The sequence below is a fragment of the Andrena cerasifolii genome, chromosome 3 (assembly GCF_050908995.1).
Source record: "Andrena cerasifolii isolate SP2316 chromosome 3, iyAndCera1_principal, whole genome shotgun sequence".
NCBI lineage: Eukaryota > Metazoa > Arthropoda > Insecta > Hymenoptera > Andrenidae > Andrena > Andrena cerasifolii.
The window spans coordinates 2227143-2246020 of NC_135120.1; the positions used below are offsets into that span (position 1 = coordinate 2227143).

The 18878-nt window shown below is 42.6% G+C and overlaps 1 protein-coding gene across 1 annotated transcript; it reads left to right on the forward strand.

Annotated features, from left to right (window-relative positions):
• The first annotated feature begins 1098 nt into the window (after positions 1-1098).
• On the forward strand, positions 1099-17946 carry LOC143367203 (uncharacterized). Its single transcript, XM_076808828.1, has 3 exons — positions 1099-2201; positions 2279-4259; positions 17161-17946. The coding sequence occupies exons 1-3, from the start codon at positions 1102-1104 to the stop codon at positions 17944-17946; spliced, it is 3867 nt and encodes a 1288-aa protein (XP_076664943.1). The 5' UTR covers positions 1099-1101.
• Positions 17947-18878: the final 932 nt, after the last annotated feature.

An 18878-nucleotide genomic window follows, 5' to 3' on the forward strand; every position in this document is an offset into this window, starting at 1 on the left:
TCATCATGCATACGCGTGAACTCTAGTCGTAAATGATCAATTATAATGTGAGTTTGGGGCGATGTTGCGTTGCTGCGTAATCGTTGGAGTATGTCCACCTCGTTTTGTAGCAGGAGCTTCCACGTAGACATTGAAAAGCTTAACTCGCTGCCTTTATTGTCGGCTATGGTGATCTCAACGTGACACAAATCCATACCAATGCGAATTCCTATAGTTAGACGTTTATAAGCTGTTGCAGTCAGTGGATAATCACGCCCCAGGATCCGTACGATTGATGGTTTCGATGTTTTCATCGTTTTTAGCGATACGGATCCAGAACTGTAAGAAACAAGTACATGAAATTGATACTTCGGTCGTTTTGCGTTTACAGTGAATGAAGTAAATGAAAAGTGTATAGTAACGTGTACATACCTCATATTGGATTGTTGATGATGATGTAGTTGTTGCTGCTGTTGTTCACATTTATTTGGAAACCCACCATCGTTGCCGGCTGCGCAGGATGAATCGTTTAAGCTGTGTTTGTACATTTTGATGTGCACTATATTTTTTTACGGAGTACCGTCTGTTCCGTCAAAGTCACTGAGGCTACTGAGCGATTGATGGAATAGCGTCCAAGAGCTCGGCTTAAATAGAGGAGCAATTGCCTCCCCCACCACAGCATTTTATTTTAAAGCTACCAATTTTTCCATAATGTTTTCCAATCTTAACATCGCAGCATATCGCGCGATTGTATGTAATTTGAGCCCCACCTTCAAGGATAAAAGTCTCGACACGTGTTGAATGTAATATAATATCTGTGAAAGCGTCGAATCTTAGAATTATGCGGCGTCAGCAGAAACTGTGTCGGATGATTTTGCGCGCTAATTCGTCATACGCGCAAATCATAGAAATAATTATGCTGTATCGGTAGAAACCGCACAGAACCATGCTGGGACGGATCGTCGTTTTTGCACGCGGTGCATTCGAGGGAGGGGGTACGCCAAAAGAGTTAGGCAGAGATACCAAACCATGGTATCAGTCTTAAAAAGCGCACTCTAAACTGCACAAAGCCTCAAATCATTGCAACGTGTTGCGAGGAAAAGACATATTTCATTTACAACCATGGGAGAATTCGCGCAAGTAGAACGCCAATTGTTGGATCAATCTGCGCGATTGATTTCACAGGAAGAATACCTCGCGTGGGAAGAACGGTGCAACGAGTGCATCGAATCGTTGGAAGAACACAGCCGAGTGAAACGCCCGCGATTATCGATCGGTGTTCAGCAATCGCTGGTTGCTCGAATCGCTCATCTCGAAGGACTAAAATATTCGTTGCGCGGACGTTTCGTGCATGAAGGTGCTGGACATTCGAGCACAGGACTTTTGTGGCGCGAAATAGACACTGCGTTCGATACCCGCGTATTAACTGGTGCAGTGTTAAATTCGAACTATATCGAGCCGCGCAACTTCCTCGAGGATGCGGGGACCATTGTGCTGGAGTATGTACGAGGCGCCTTGAGGAAACATCAGAACCTCAAAGTGAACACTGTGTTCAACGGCGAATTTGTGGCGGGGGACAAACATGCTTGCAAAAGCATCAATACCCGGAACTGCGAACTCTTCGGTACATGTGATCTACAGGAGTGGTACCAACGATGCGTCATCGAACCCACCCTGGCATCGTTGGAAGAGTTTCAGGAACGCGATAGTGGATGGGCATTGATGAGGATTCTCAACCTAACCGTCAACGTTAATAAGTACAATCCGCTGCGCGCAGGGTGCCACTTCAAGTTGCCACGGGAAATATTGATGAAGAAAGCGACAATTAGCGTGCGATCCGAGGATAACGCCTGCTTCGCGCGGGCAGTGGTCGCAGCTCTCCATCCCGCCGAAAGAAACCCTCATCGACCAAGTTCATATCCACATTATACATTGGTGCTAAATCTCCAAGACATTGAGTTCCCAATGTCCCTAGAGCAGCTTGGGAAGTTTGAGCGGCAGAACGGCATCTCCGTCAACGTGTACACCTTCGGGATGGAGAAAGGATCGACGGTCTTTCCGCTGCGTCTCACCAGCCAAAAGAGGGATCGACACGTCAATCTGCTCTACACGCCGAATCATGAGCACGGCGATGTAGGGCACTTTGTGCTGATCAAGGACTTATCCCGACTGGTGAGCATGCAGTTGAGCAGGCACAGAGAAAAAAAATTCATCTGCGATCGGTATGTACATAAACTTATGAAACGTTGAAAAATATCGTTGAAAAAAATTAAATAAAAAAATTTTTGATTTTTTGCAGATGCATGCACTACTTTGGATCTGCCGAGAAGTTGGAGGCCCATTCGCTGGACTGCGGGCAAATGAATGATTGCGCCATCCTGTTGCCCAGCGTAGGAAACAATCTGCTCAAATTCAGCAACCACTGTATGAAGGAGCGGCTCCCCTTCGTGGTGTACGCCGATCTTGAGTGCATCATTGAAAAAACAGAGGACAATCACCGAATGGGTGAAATGGATAGTAAATTGCGCGCGTATCAACACCATAAAGTGCACAGCATTGCATATTATATGCATTGCTCGTACGATACATCACTGTCGACGTATCGATGTCGCCGCGACGCGGATTGTGTTTCATGGTTCGTCAACGAACTGGAAAATTTTGCAAACTTCGCCAAACCCATTCTGACCAACAATGTTCCCATGCTTGATTTAACTCCCGAACAATGGGCGACATTTCGCGATGCAACACACTGTCATATTTGCGAAGAACCATTCAAGGCTGAAGATGTACGAGTTCGCGATCATTGCCATCTATCCGGACGCTTTAGAGGCCCAGCACATTCGGAGTGCAATTTAAATTATAAAAATGCGTTTTACATCCCCATAGTTTTCCATAATTTATCCGGCTACGATTCGCATTTCATTATCGAGGAAATAGCTACCGCTTTCGAAGGCAGCATTGACGTATTACCCATAACGAAAGAAAAGTACATTTCATTCACAAAAAATGTTGAAGATACGGCTGACTCAGACTCGCGAAAATGTATTAAATTGCGATTCATCGATTCATACAAATTTCTCAATACCAGTCTCAACAAATTAGCATCTTTTCTTAGCGCGGATAAATTAAAAATTTTACGATCCGAATTTGAAACATTATCCATCGAAGATTTCAATTTATTGACGCGAAAGGGTGTATTTCCATACGAATACCTTGATTGCGCGAACAAGCTGCAGGATCCATGCTTACCACCGCGCGAGTCATTCTACAGTTCGTTAACGGGTGAGACTGTATCCAAGAGCGATTACGCGCACGCCGAGATTGTCTGGCAGCGTTTCAGGATTAGAACTTTGGGCGAATACAGCGACTTGTATTTGAAAACAGATGTCTTGTTATTGGCAGATATTTTTGAAAATTTTCGCGAAAGTTGTATCAAGAGTTACGGATTAGATTCAGCGCATTATTATACTTTACCTGGCTTTACGTGGGATGCCATGCTAAAACATACCAAAATTACATTCGAATTGCTCACAGACATTGATATGGTCATGTTTATCGAACGCGGTATACGTGGCGGTTTAAGCCAATGTTCCGGAAGATACGCACACGCCAATAACAAGTACATGTCATCTTACAACCCATCGGAACAGTCATCGTACTTGATGTACTTTGACGTGAACAACTTGTACGGATGGGCAATGTGTCAGCCCCTACCATACGCCAAATTTCAATGGGTCGAAGATGTCGCAAATTTTGACGTGTCTTCGATCGCTGTCGATTCGCCCACGGGATACATTCTCGAGGTAGATCTGGAATATCCGCAACGTCTGCACGACGCTCACGCCGATCTACCGTTCTGCCCGACGCGTGCCAAACCACCTGGCAGCAGACAGGACAAGTTACTCGTGACGGTATACGATAAGCAGCGTTACGTTATCCATTATCGCAACCTGCAGCAGTGCACGAGTCACGGTCTTCGTATTACAAACATACACCGCGCGCTTCAATTCGCTCAATCTCCCTGGCTCCGCGATTACATCGAACTCAATACACGGTTTAGAACATGCGCGACAAACGACTTTGAAAAAAATTTGTACAAATTGATGAACAACGCAGTATTCGGTAAAACTATGGAAAATGTGCGAAATCAGGTGGACGTAAAACTTTTAACACATTGGGAAGGGCGATATGGCGCGGAGGCAATGATCGCGAAACCGAATTTCCACAGCAGAAGTGTTTTTTCGGAAAATTTAATAGCTGTTGAACTGCGAAAACTCGAGGTGAAATTCAACAAACCGATATATGTGGGTATGTGCATTCTAGACATATCAAAAATTTGTTTGTACGAATTTCATCACGAGTACATGTCTCCACTATATGGTCAAAAATGTAAAATTCTATACACAGACACTGATAGCTTCATCTATCACATTCGATGCGATGATATCTACGAGTCCGTGAAACGCAATATCGATAGATTCGACACAAGCGATTATCCTACTGACAATACATATAATATGCCGCGCTTAAATAAGAAGGTTCCGGGGCTGATGAAGGACGAAAATAATGGGATGATAATGACCGAATTCGTAGGTCTTAGAGCGAAAATGTATGCACTTCGCGTAGACGGTAAAAAAGATACGAAAAAAGCGAAAGGCGTCAAGACCAACGTCATAGCCAGAACGATAACTTTCGACGACTACGCGCAGTGTTTGCAAAAGGAGATCGAAATGGTTCGCAGGCAATCATGCATACGGTCTAAATTGCATAAAGTGTACACCATTTCAGAATCCAAAATCGCTCTAAGTCCATACGACGACAAGCGGTATATCGTACCCGATTCTACCGACACTCTGCCCTGGGGACATTATAAAATTCCGTTGTAAAATTCCATTATAAAAGTATTATAAAAAAGAAATTTGAACTTGTATGTATAACATTGTATTTATTGAACCATGTATTATTATTATTATTTTACAATACATTATTTTTATTTATCCAAGAATTGTGTGATTTATCAAACCCCAACCACTTGACGTATACCTTATCCCCCTTTCTACGCAGCACTTTTTCCACTAGATACACATCAGGATCGGCGACGCGTTGCAGCTCGTGTTCATAGAATCCTCCGGCAACGGGTTTTCCACAGGAATCGACGAGCAGATACGTCGCGGGATTAGTTGTCTGTACTTTGACTATCTCGAACACCTCCGTTGTCCAATTCGGCGTATAGCCTTTATCGAAGATGGTTTTAAATTTGCTCACGCGCACAAACTCGCCCAACTCGAATCTCGCTGGAGCAGCGATCTTTAGGTTGCTGTATACTGTGGCTAGCAGCTTGTCGGCGATCGCAGGGGTAACATCGCAAGGACGCATTCCGATGGTTCTATGTTTTCGCGCGTTATACTCTGCAAGTAGACGCGGTAGCGAATCGGTCCATCTATAGGTTCCATTGAGCGTAAACAGTTTCCACATATTGTTCTTCAAAGTTCGATTGAAACGTTCTACGACGGAGGCCTTCATCACCGAATACGTTGAATAATGATTAATGTCATGCTTCTTCAAGAGTTTCTGCACATCGGTGTTGTAAAATTCTTTTCCTTGATCGGTTTGCAAATTTTTCGGATATCGATCTCTAAATATCTTTGCAAACGCTTTAGTCACCTCAGCGCCACTTTTAGTCTTGAGCGGCAACGCCCATGCATACTTGCTCAACACATCGATGACGGTGAGTATGTAGTGGTGACCCTGGTTGAATCGCGAGTATGGACGCATTTCTACAATGTCAGCTTGCCACAGATCATCGTATCCACGCACTATGACGCGCCTCCGAGGAAAATGTCTTCGAGCTGGAGCGTGCAATTCCTCCACAAGTTGTAGCTTCTTGTGGCCATAGTTTTCTTCACTCATGGATTTCATAAATGGCTGCATGTTTGATCGCAGATGTATCTTTGCCACGAATGATGCGATAATTATCGTGTACGTGCATTATGTGCTCTCCACCGCCCCAAGGAAATTCTTGACAAGTTCAACCGTCTCGCATGATTCTCCTTCGCATTGTTGCTGTGGGATAGGATTCAATGCTTGCGATATCTTTTGAACGCTGTTTTGCAACGTCAGCATATCTCTCTGAAACGCGACCAGCTTCATCTCTAATTCTTCCTGCTGCTCTCTCAAAAGTTTAATGCTCTTTTACACATATAGTTTATTAACGGCATCTGTGTCGGCCACCGGCTGAGCTACGCGTCGTATCTTGCGCGATTTTGCATCAAAGTCGGCACCGGTCACGCAAAGAGCGTTATCACGCATATAATTTCGAAGCATGCCGCTCCATTTGTAATAGTCCATTGTAGCTGCTCCACTCTTCTCGAGCGATACCCCAAATTTGTTGATCGGCATCTCGACGCATACAGTGCACATCATCGGCGTGCGGTTTAATTTATAATGAGGCCTGCCTCGCGGAGTTCCTCGATAATCGATAGAATTTCGTTGTCGTGCGAGTTGTTACCCGCCTGACGCGACGCTTCCAGCAAACGCAATCGATCCACCAGCTCGTTGGGATCATCCCAGTGCACATAATCGATCTTGTTATCGTTTACCACCATGACTCGCGATGTCCTTAGACCTTTCCCCGCTTTACTGGTCAATACACGGGGTAGTAGTGGCGCAATTACATGTTTGTACTTGTATCCCTTGTTACCCAATATGGGGTTTTGTGCGTTATGACCACGTCTGTGAGCATTCGTCATCAGCAGTATACTTTTGTATTTTTGTTTATCAGCATCTGTGTATATAGCATCATCGGGAATTCTCTTGAAAATCAGTTCATACAAACCAGGCGTTCCTCCATATCTTACACCGTCTATGATTATATTATCATCCTTGTCCATATCGAAAACCTTATCCCCCAGCATCATTCCACTACCACCAAAGTATACACCGTACACATAATCTATGGTCGTATCCCTATCTCCACTTAGGATTGCGCTCATGTATTTTTGTCCCAACGGACCGAAATGGTTGCGAAACGTTTCTTGCGCCTCGGATGTTTGGAGTTGCTCTCTAATAGATGCTGCAAGCGACTCATCGGTAGAAGTTTCATACACGTCTTCGTCATCATTGGTTGTGAGCGACTGTACATCGGGAAATGTATTTATTGACGCAGGAGGAACCGTGGAATCGTTTGATGCGACATTCAACCGTTTCCGCTTCGACTGAACTGGTGTGGAGGTTACGAGCGAATTTTCCAATGACATGTATGACTGTTTACTATTTCTTTTACGCGATGCGTTCCATGTCGGCCGGATTTTTGTTTTAGGCGTTAATGTTTCAATGCTCATACTCGTCGCAGGTGATATGTCAGCTTCTGTCTCAGCAGTATTTTCCACAATATGTTTTAAGGGCTCGGTAATAGGTTTAAAGTATTTTTCCAGTGCGATATCTTCATCCATCTTGTCAGTCTTCAAAGACTGATGTTTCCTGCGAATGGATTCGCTGGTTTTTGCAATTTCCATCGCTATTCTCTCGCGATCCTTAATCTCCTGACTACTAATCATCATTGTATCGCAGACGTTGCTTTCCCACCGATGTGTTGACGACGATTGAGCATCTCACGGTAGCGCAAACTCGTTAAATCCCTTTCTATAACGCCCATTGGACATCGCGCTATCTTTATCTATCACCATGAAACCATACTCCCGCTGCCAACAATTACGACACAAAGCGCAGAAATCCTCGTAAGACATATCAGTGTTTACATGATCGTTGTACACATGTTTCAAGTTGGTACCATCCTGCTTAAACAGTATCAACAGATTCGCATTGTCGCGTATAAGATGTTTGGGAATCTTTGCATACGTCTGACAGAGATAGAAGCAGTCGACGTTCGAGTGGCGTCCCATTGCAAAGTATTCCCTTATCGTATCTTGCTTGTCGCATGCCACGTCATCAAAGATAAAAATGGAATTCGGAAGCGATTCGCTCGGTGGGATGACGTCACTATTATTTGAAAATGTAAAGTAGCCAATTTCATCTATCGCAGTCAATAAATTCTCCAAATACTTATATTTTGGCTGTTGCAACGACTTGGAATACACATACAGGTTCTCGAAGCACACGCCGTGAGGACTTTCCAACAAGCTGACCAGCACGTTGGTCTTTCCACAATTTGATGGACCACAAATGAGGCAGCGTATAGTGTTTGGTAGCATGCTACCGTGTCTGCGTCTCGTTTTCGGAGACATCATTTGCGATTTATCATCAAAATTAGTCACGCGTATCGCCACAGGTTGTCGCACGAATCGCATCCTCTCCGTGAACTGCGAAAAATGATTTTGATACGTCGAAGCTGCGGTGCGCTCTATTTATAGGCTCGCGCCGAAGCAAAACAGCTCATTATTCAAAATGCTTCTGATCCTGTCGGATAATTGTGATATTCGAGACCAAACCGCTGAGCAGTTGAAATATATATCAAAAATTATTCTACTGCGAGAGTTTGGCAGACACATCGATCAGTTGTGGGACAGACTCCCCGAGCATATAAAAGTCGATTCTGAGGTTCAGCAGTATCGTCGATGCTTGGAACATTATAATCGCCCTTGGCAGCGAACGCATATCGACGGTCCAGCACCATTGATTAAAAACTGCAGCGAATGTCGTCGAAGAGAGTAAAGAAAGGTTGTGGTCTGTTAAATCGGGCGATAAACGCGTTACCTATCGAATTACATATTCCGGGATATCAGTTTTGTGGTCCAGGAACTCATCTGGCAAAACGATTGGCTAGAGGCGATCGAGGCATCAATCCGTTGGACGCAGCGTGTCGCGAACACGATATTGCATATTCGCGTAGCAACGACCTCGGTGAAAGGCACACGGCAGATAAGGTTCTCGCTGACAAAGCGCGAAAACGCATCGTTGCGCGAGACTCGACTCTGGGTGAAAGAGGTGCTGCTACAGCTGTTTGGGCAGCTATGAAAGCTAAGACGAAAATCGGAATGGGGATGAAAACAAAACCCCGCAAAAGGACTGTAAGGAGAGCATCGCAAAAGCGGATACTTCCGGTGGCAAAACGAGGTGGCATATTACCACTTCTCCCGCTGCTAGGTGTTCTCGGATCATTAGCCGGTGGAGCAGCGGGGATCGCCAAGGCGGTAAACGATAATAAGGCGGCGCAACATCAGCTGCAGGAAATGCAGCGTCATAATCGCACCATGGAAGGTCGCGGACTTTATCTCGCACCATACAAGCGCGGACAGGGAATATCGAAACAAAAAAAAAAAACGCCGAAAAGACAATAAAAATGCCCGAGGGCGTAACTACAGATGCGCAATTGGGGGAGTTGGCAAAACGTATGCGTATTCCATTTTTTAGAGGTGTTTTTATGCGCAATGCACTACCTGTTGGAGGAGTACGCCGAAACGAGAGCGGTATCGTGAATTTGGATAATGTCGAGGGACCGGGGACTCATTGGGTGGCGTATGCGAAGAGGGGGCGTCGAGCTGTATACTTCGACAGCTTTGGCAATCTTCGACCGCCTAAGGAATTGGTACAATATCTGGATAAAGATGTCGTGAAAATCGAATACAATCACGCGCCTTATCAGGAGTACAATCAGAGCAATTGTGGTCAACTATGTCTACGCTTTCTACAAACGATTGGTTGCAAATTTAAGGATTGACTTCTCACCACTTTGATTCAGTACGAGTCCAGTCGTACAGCTTGGAATATGTCGTTAACATTCACTCTAACCGGCAAGAGTAGCACCCTCGCGGTGAGCTACTTTCCACCCATAGATTTGAGCGACGATGATTACGAGCTTGGTCTAACAACCCTTGAAACTTACCATACAATACCCAACATCGACTCCAGCAACGATAAATTCTACTTCACCACAAACTATGAGACCAATAGCAGCGTCGGCACCAGCCTTGAATACATTACGATTCCCCACGGTTCATACGAATTAGACGCCATTGCCAAGTATTTGAAACAGCGATTACTCGAGCGATATCCTCAAAAACTCGATGGCACCAATGCCAACGATGGTAGCGACAGCGATGAGTATCCTATAGTGTTGCGTCCCAACAACAACACCATGAAAAGTGAGCTGTACTGCTCGTTCATTGTAGACTTTACGAAGCCCAATAACATTGGATCGTTACTAGGATTCTCGACGAATCGCGTATTAGAACCGGAACAGTGGCACGAATCGGACGATCCGATTAATATCATGAATGTGAACATTATTCGCGTAGAATGTAGCGTGACCGCTGGCGCGTACAGCAATGGGAAGCGCGTACATACCATACATGAATTTTCTCCCAGAGTACCGCCGGGATATAAGATATCGGAAACGCCCGCGCAGATCATTTACCTTCCAATCACCGCACAGGTCATTTCGGATCTAACGATACGTGTTGTGGATCAAGACGGGCGGTTGCTTGATTTTCGAGGTGAAGAGATTACCATCAGACTGCACGTACGACGACGTCGATGATAATACATGTGGTGCAGTCGTATGAGATGCTTGTGTTGAACGACTCCAGAAACACGTTTCTTCCAAACGAAATTGTTTGCAGCAGCAACAACAACAACAACAACAACAACAACAACAACAACAACTGCAACTGCAACAGCTCTGATTACGCTAAAAAGAAGAGGCTCAGTGCTGCGAACATTGCATTTTTGATATCGCTGGGATTCATTGTACGCAATTAAGTTGAAAAATGACTGACATTCTAAGCATTAGCGCGAAGCCGACGTTTGATGATCGCATCGTCAAGCTTGAGACTCACACATACAACCCTTACGTCAACACGACGTTTGGATACAGCGATGAGATAAGAATACCTATACAGCAACAGGATTTATACACATTACCGTGTGAAAGTTTCCTCTACCTGGAGGGGAAATTGACGATAAATAAGCCGAATGATGTATCACCGGTGATGTTGGGAAATAATTGCATGGCATTCATATTTGATGAGATTCGATATGAACTGAATGGTGTGGAGATTGATCGCAACAGAAACGTTGGAATAACTAGCACGCTTAAAAACTATGTATCGATGACATCTGATGAAGACAAAAATATGGAGAATGCGGGATGGGGCTTGAAACGGCACGATGAGCTAATAGTGAAAAATCATTTCAATTTTTGCATCCCGCTCAAATATTTGTTGGGATTTTGCGAGGACTACAAACGCATGGTTATTAATGCGCGTCACGAATTGATTTTAATACGATCGCGCAACGATAACAATTCTCTAATAGGATCGCCGACGTTGGAACCAGAAATTGAATTACTTAAAGTGCAATGGCGGATGCCTCACGTGACGCTGAACGACGTTAATAAGCTGTCGTTGCTACATGCTTTGGAAAGTGGACAAAACCTGAGCATTAGTTTTCGCTCGTGGGATCTGTACGAGTATCCTCTCTTACAGAGCACGACCAAGCATTCGTGGGCCGTGAAGGCAGCTGCACAGTTGGAGAAGCCGCGATACATTATCTTTGCTCTACAGACTGCTCGAAAGAATGTGATGACTGAAGATGTTACTCGATTTGACCACTGCAAATTGACCAATGTAAAACTTTTTCTCAACTCGGAATTTTACCCGTACGATGACATGAACTTGGACTTTGACAAGAGTAGGTACGCCATCGTATTTAACATGTATACGCATTTTCGTAAATCGTATTACGGACATAGTTGCAACGAGACATTATTCACCGTGGCCCAATTTTTGCAATTTGGCCCCCTCGTGGTGATTGATTGCTCGCGACAAAATGAGTCGATCAAGAATAGCACCGTGGACGTGCGCATAGAATTTGATTGTAAAGAAAACGTACCTGCAAATACTACGGCCTACTGTTTGATTCTGCACGATCGGGTGGTTGAATACAATCCGCTGACAAATGTGGTGCGCAAAATCAATTAAATTACTGCGCTACTTGCCCGCCCTCTCCTGTACCAAATTCGTACAAAATTTCATCGTGAAAATTGAGATGCTTTACGAGAAAGACTGCATTCTCCAGTCTGTCTTGGAAGCGAACGGACCTCTAAATTGTATCGATAATGGTCGTACCAACATTCGTTGACCTGCAAGGGTTCATCGTCGATGGAAGATTTGTCGCGAAGGAAGTGGCTATCCTACGAAAGGGAACAATTCTCTCGCACTATATTTTTGGGAGTTCGATGCCACAATATCTTCTTACAAAATCCGACAAATCGAGCATCCGGTGGTTGGTGGCAAAACATCATGGACTACGTTGGGAAGATGGAGACGTTCCGTACAGTATGGCTAAACAGCTAATTATGAAAGCTGTAGCCGATGCGATCGACGAGGAAGATGACACACCCCATGTCGTATACGTTAAAGGGCTGCAGAAACGCGATTGGCTCATGGATTTCCTCGATGAAAATACGAGAGCGGACGTGATCATCGAGACGCTAGACATTGACTACGAGGATATCAAATCCCTAAATAAGCTAAACGTAGTTAATACTCTGCGATGTGGCAGACACGCAAAGCACTGTGCCATGCAAAATGTATTTAAAATATTCAACTGGTGGTCTAAACGCCAGAGGGAAATACACAAATAAAATATAATCAATTTTTTATGCATAACTGTTTTTTCTTCACCCTCCTCAACCTCCAACCTTCTGCATGTACGCTAGATTAAGACGATATGCATGATGATCAACTTATTAAAATCACCGATAATCGCGTTGTCATATATATGACTGAAGCCACGATGTGTAAATTATTCGCGTACAATCATTGCATTGAACATATGTATACGTGGCTAACTGAAAATATGTACTCTGTAAGCAGTAAATATGCCACTTTCGTAGACGTTCTACGTAGCGCTACCGCGCCAACAGATTATGTAAAATTAATTTCTGAAAGCGAACACTTCGAACAGCATTCATTGATTGATTGTGAATTGTTAGCATGTGCAATCAATCATATTGTGCATGATGCTCGTAGTAAAAAATATTAAATTATATTCTTTTATGATTTGTAACAATATATATCTTAAACCTATATTATTTCTCCATTGCATTCACCCATCATCCTCCCCGCCATCTAATTTTAAGATTCCGCGTTTCTGTGTTACATTTCATTCTTCGCGCCGCCAAGTGACATCACCCTGCACGGCTGCTTCAGAGGAGTCGAATTACGCGAGATCGCGCGATACGCAGCGACGTTAAATCGGAACGCTTTGAAATACTGTTAGCTTTAGAATGCATGCGATTCTATCCCCTATGTAGTGGTGTCTCTTTCCCTCCTAGAATTTTGACTTTAAAGTAATGCTCCATCTCTTTCCCTCGAAAACGCGGTGTCGAGAAACGCCGATCTTTCCCGACATCGTTCGAAACAATTTCTGATAAAATTTCTCATAAAAATAAATTATTATACGTCGACGTTGTGTGTGTGTGTGTGTGTGTGTGTGTGTGTGTGTGTGTGTGTCACATATGTGACGCTCCGTTGGTTTCGCTATATGTACCATTCGGAAAAGACTAATGTCAGAGACGGCGTTTGGGGGAGTTGGTTAGGCGGCTGACTCGTACCGCGGAGGTCTTGGGTTCGAGCCCCGTCGCCCCGAGAAGTTTTTTCATTTATATTAATATCATAAAATTAATATTTCCTTCCTTACCGACAGTCTGTACCACCACGCTCCAGAGTAGCGCACCGTCACCCCGCGGTTCCTCCTCCTTCTCCTCGATGATACCCCCGCACCGTCACCCCGCGGTTCCTCCTCCTCCTCGATGATACCCCCCACCACTCCGCCATCTCTATGACGTCATCCGCCGCCAGCCCGCCGACAAAAAAACAAATTTTCAAATTTGAGTTTCAAGGTCATGATCATGACCTTGAAACTCAAATTTGAATTAGAATCCCCCTTGTCTTACTACTCCATTATTTATTACCGTTACTTGGTATTGTTAATTGTTTCTGTTAATTGTGACTTTTAATTGTTATTTTTAATTGTTACTGTTAATTGTTATTATTAACTGTTATTTCTGGTTTAACTTCCTTGAATTGTGGTTATTATCGTTACACCGAACCACTTCAAGTGAAAGCCTGTGTGAAGAACGTGGTTTAAAAAAGTGCATCAAAAGTTTTGTCATGTTTGCGGTAAACAATGACCGGAACTTGGCTGTTGTTGTTGTTGCTGCTGCTGCTGTCCAGTTAACAGTAGCAGACCGAAGAAGAAGCAGAAGAAGAAACCGCCAGGTTTGGGTGAAAAAATACCGCGGAGACTGCAATGATCAGCCTCTTCTTCGAGAACTGCGAGAAAATTATCCGGACGATTATCGGAATTACTTGAAGATGGATTGTAAGGCGTTTGATGATCTACTGGGTTTAGTTCAAAACCGAATCTAGAAAATGGACACCATTATGAGAAAAAGTATCCCCGCAGAACAACGCCTTATCGCTACATTGAGATTTTTGGCAACTGGGCGTTCCTATGAAGATTTGAAATTTACGACAGGAATATCAGCTCCAGCGTTATGCAAAATAATTCCTGAGACATGCAAAGCACTGTATTATGCACTAAGGACAGAGTTCTTAAAGGTAAGGGTAATAATTTATTAATGTGTCACGTCCCGGGTGAGGTCTTTAGGAACGATGACTATGGGGAAGGAAAAAGACAGGCGCGAATCTAAAATCCAGCACTCTGAGATTTTTGGGGGAAGACCAGGCGCGAATATTGAATCCGTCACACTGAGGGTTTGGAAGGAACTTAGGCGCGAATATTGAATCCGTCACACTGAGGGTTTGAAAGGAATTCAGGCGCGAATCTATATCCAGCACACTGAGGGTTTTGAAGGAGAGGAACGTCAGGCGCGAATCTTGAATCCAGCACACTGAGGATTTTGAAGGAATTCAGGCGCGAATCTATAATCCAGCACTCTGAGGATTTTGAAGGGGATTAGGCGCGAATATTAAATCCGTCACTCTAATCGACCAGGGAAGGTTTTAAAAGGCGAATACACACCCTGGAAACGCCTGTTAGGTCTTATTTTAGTTTTGGCTCGGTAATTGGATTTACCTTTATATTATTCGGCTCATGCAATAGTATGTTTGTAAACAGAGTAAGCGTCTCGCGTTCACTAACAGAAATCAGCTGTTGCGGCAGCTTGTTTGTTTGGGATCTTTGTAACCAAAGGGTGCACACAATAATTCAAAGCGTGATTTAAAACTAAGCGGTTTATTACTAATGCTTGGGATTTTAAGCATTGGCACATGACATTGATATAGATAGTAATTAATCACAATATGAAAATATGAATATGAAGTACATAGATATAAGCAAATGAGATTATTATAGAAGCAATAAGCGTTGCTAATATGAAATATAAATGATCGCAATAAGCTTTAGAATGCAATATAACATGGAATACAATAAGAATAGTAATGCAAAAATATATATATACACAAAGAAAGCATTAATGAGAATATATAGGTAATAAACGTTAGTAATACAAAATAATGAAGGTTCGCAATAAGCTTTGATAGACAAAATAATAATAGTCAATGGTATGGAGATGAATAACAATATTAATAATTATAATTGCTTACGGTAGTTGCCGTAGAGCACTGATTTGAACACTTTTGGAATCATCCAATTATAAACTTTTCGTGATATAATTTAGTTGTTCACGGACTTTCGTGACAGAAAAATGATCGCTCTGGCCTCTCAGGACCTCGTATCTATAAGATTTTACAGGAGTATTGCGGGGGGTACGCGCGGTAAAGACCTTGACATATTTAAGAAATAAGTCGTAGTAGGACTTCCGGGGTTTTTATAAACGGTACGTCTATTAATAGACGTATTTATGTCACGTACGCCAAATATACGTCGCAATTAGGTTTCTGGGGTTTTTATGACTGCGAAAAGAGATACTCAACTCGTCGTATGGATTTCGGGTGTTTTATAGGAAAGGGGTTAGATTGGCTTGGACTCTGTGAGTCGTAAAGAGGGGATTGAGACGTGGTCTCGATTTAAGATGGTTTTTGTAACGATGGACTTGTTTGAATTCGTTTTAAAGGGAAGGATTCGTGCCTCATGTGGCGAATAGGCGAAGGGTTTTTGTAACGATTATCTCGTGATGGGGATCTCTAAGATACATCATCGAGGTGGAGTTTTGTATCGATCATCTTGTATTGGGGACCGCTAAGGTACAACATCAAGGTGATCGACGATTGAGGAGATGGGGTAAGAGTTGAGTTTCAGGGACTTCGGTGGAGTGGTTTTGAGGTTTAATAATAGATTTTTGGAATAGGACCGCGCGAAAAATAGTGGGACGTCACAAATGAAATGATAATTCGCGCTCGTATTTATAAAACTCATATTATTATTATTATAACTCCTATTACAGTGGGGGACAAAATTATGTGGACACCCTTTAAAATCGTATAACCTGTTTAAAATTGGTCCGAACGACTTGATTTTTTTTGAGAAGCTAGAAGGATTAATTTGCTAAGTGACGAGTTTCGTCGTTTTAAAAATGATCTTTCCTATTTTTTTTTGCAATTCCGACCAATCGCAACATTTTTCAAAACGACGAAACACGTCACTTAGCAAACTAATCCATCTAGCTTCTCAAAAAAACTCAAGACGTTTGGACCAATTTTGAACAAGTTATACGATTTTAAAGGGTGTCCACATAATTTTGTCCCCCACTGTATATCATTACAATTACTGTTGCTGACGTTCGTTCGGGTGTTCCCGGCTCGGCCCAGCATAGAGCCTACATTCGTTGTCACAGACATCTGTGTGGGGTTTTAGTGTTTTTAACAACCCTCTTCTCAACGCAGTTGCTATGATATTGTCGGCATAAATTGCCTGCTCCGGGTCCATCCTTTGCAATTGCTTGGCAATTTTTATTCCCGTAACTTCATACTCGGATATTTCTATCCGGCTGATAGTGGGATTCTTCAGCGCGACAGCGCAAGTTTCTAAAACTTTCATGAAGGCATCATCGCTTCTTTTTTTTTTTGCCGCAGCGAGAAATTTGGCCAGCCGGCCGTTTATGGCTGCTTGGACCCGGTTGCGATTCCACTTCTTCGTCCTTCGTACAAAAAAAAAACACATATAATTTAATATCATAAGAAATAACAAGGAAATTAAATTTTGTTTATTTTTGTATTGTTTTTTGTTTTGTCATAGTTCCCGAATAACAAGGACGAGTGGGAAAAAATAGCCGAAGGGTTTCATGACAAATGGGATTTCGCCAACTGCGGAGGTGCTATGGATGGAAAACACATCAGAATTGTTCCACCACCGGATTCCGGGGCCTTGTATTACAATTATAAAAATTATTACAGCATCGTACTAATGGCGTTAGTCGATTCAAATTACGAGTTTATTTTTGTCGATGTCGACAAAAATGGAAGAGTATCAGATGGTGGTGTTCTCGAACACACTGAATTTATGAGGCGTTTAAATAACGGGCAGTTAAATTTGCCGGAGAATAATGAAACAATGAACAATTTAAACTTCGTCTTTGTAGGCGATGAAGCGTTTCCTTTAACTAATAACTTCTTAAAGCCTTATGCTCAAAGGGAATTGGATCATGATAAAAGAATATTTAATTATAGATTATCCCGAGCTAGGAACGTAGTGGAAAATACATTTGGCATATTAGCCTCGCGATTTCGAGTATTGAATACAGCAATTAATATGAAGGTGGAAAATATATCATATGTTGTATTGGCTACCTGCGTTCTCCATAATTTCTTACGAAGACGGAGTGTAGCATATATAACGAACAACAGGAGTAGGCAGGAGGGGAATTATCAAAACGATGTAGTGCAGATGGATAATTTGGAACCCCTTAATCGTGGTAATTTAAATAACTCTGCCAAGCAAAATAGGGACCGTTATAAAGAGTATTTTGTAGGAGAAGGAAGTGTTCCGTGGCAGGAAGATATGCTGAATGCGTATAGAGCGTGAGTGTTTGATGTATGAAGGGGGTATATCCGTTTGAACCCTCGGAAAATGTATACATTTTGTGGATTTTTTTACAAGTCAACGGTTTAATGCACATTTGCCATTTTTTACTATCTTTACATAGTATTATGAACTACTCATAAAAAAAGTTTCAGTTGAGAAACTATTATTTTTGGCAAGTTATGCATACACCTCCGAAAGTCTTTCGATTTTAGGGGGCTAATCGGTGGCCCTGAAAACAGCTGTATGTCGTGTGTGAAATCAAAAACAATAAAAAAAATTATAAAGTATGTCAATAGCTACCGTCCAACGAAGTCGATTTTGAAAATTTTGAAAAATAAAGAAATGGTGAGAGATCAAAGGTAAAGTTAGATTTTTCTAAGAGAAAAATCCACCTTTTTTCTTTATAAATAATAAACGGGGAATCGGAATAAAAAATGCCTTCGTTGTACGATGTGGAATGTTATTATGATTCTGCATGCAAAATTGCAAGTGAATTGGTTGAACGTAGTGCGAGTTTTTAGAGCCATCGATTAGCCGTCCAAAATGGAGAGACTTTCGGATACGTATCCATAACTTCTGAAAAACAATAGTTTTTTAACTAAAACTTTTTTTTTAGTAGTTCCTAATACTATGTAAAGATAGTAAAAAAATGGAAAATCTGCATCAAGCCGTTGACTTGTAAAAAAATCCACAAAATACACACATTTCCCGAGGGTTCAAACGGGTGTACCCCCTTAAGGGGTCCTGCCTTATAAATAATGAAATTATAGACGATCTCCCGGCATGAACAGTCGCCATTTTATTTTAGATTAATTTTTCGGGATAATGACCGATTAAGCACTTGATAATTTATTATACTAACTAAATTTGTTCGAACCAGGTCAAAGCTACAGTCACGGTCACCATAAAGTGCTTAAATAAAAAAAAGGCTA

Excerpts from the sequence above, each read along its gene's own strand:
- LOC143367203 (XM_076808828.1), top strand. The coding sequence starts at position 1,102 with ATGGGAGAATTCGCGCAAGTAGAACGCCAATTGTTGGATCAATCTGCG. Across the intron at positions 2,202-2,278 it reads AAAAAATTCATCTGCGATCG|ATGCATGCACTACTTTGGAT; the intron begins GTATGTACATAA and ends GATTTTTTGCAG. Across the intron at positions 4,260-17,160 it reads TTGAACTGCGAAAACTCGAG|TTCCCGAATAACAAGGACGA; the intron begins GTGAAATTCAAC and ends GTTTTGTCATAG.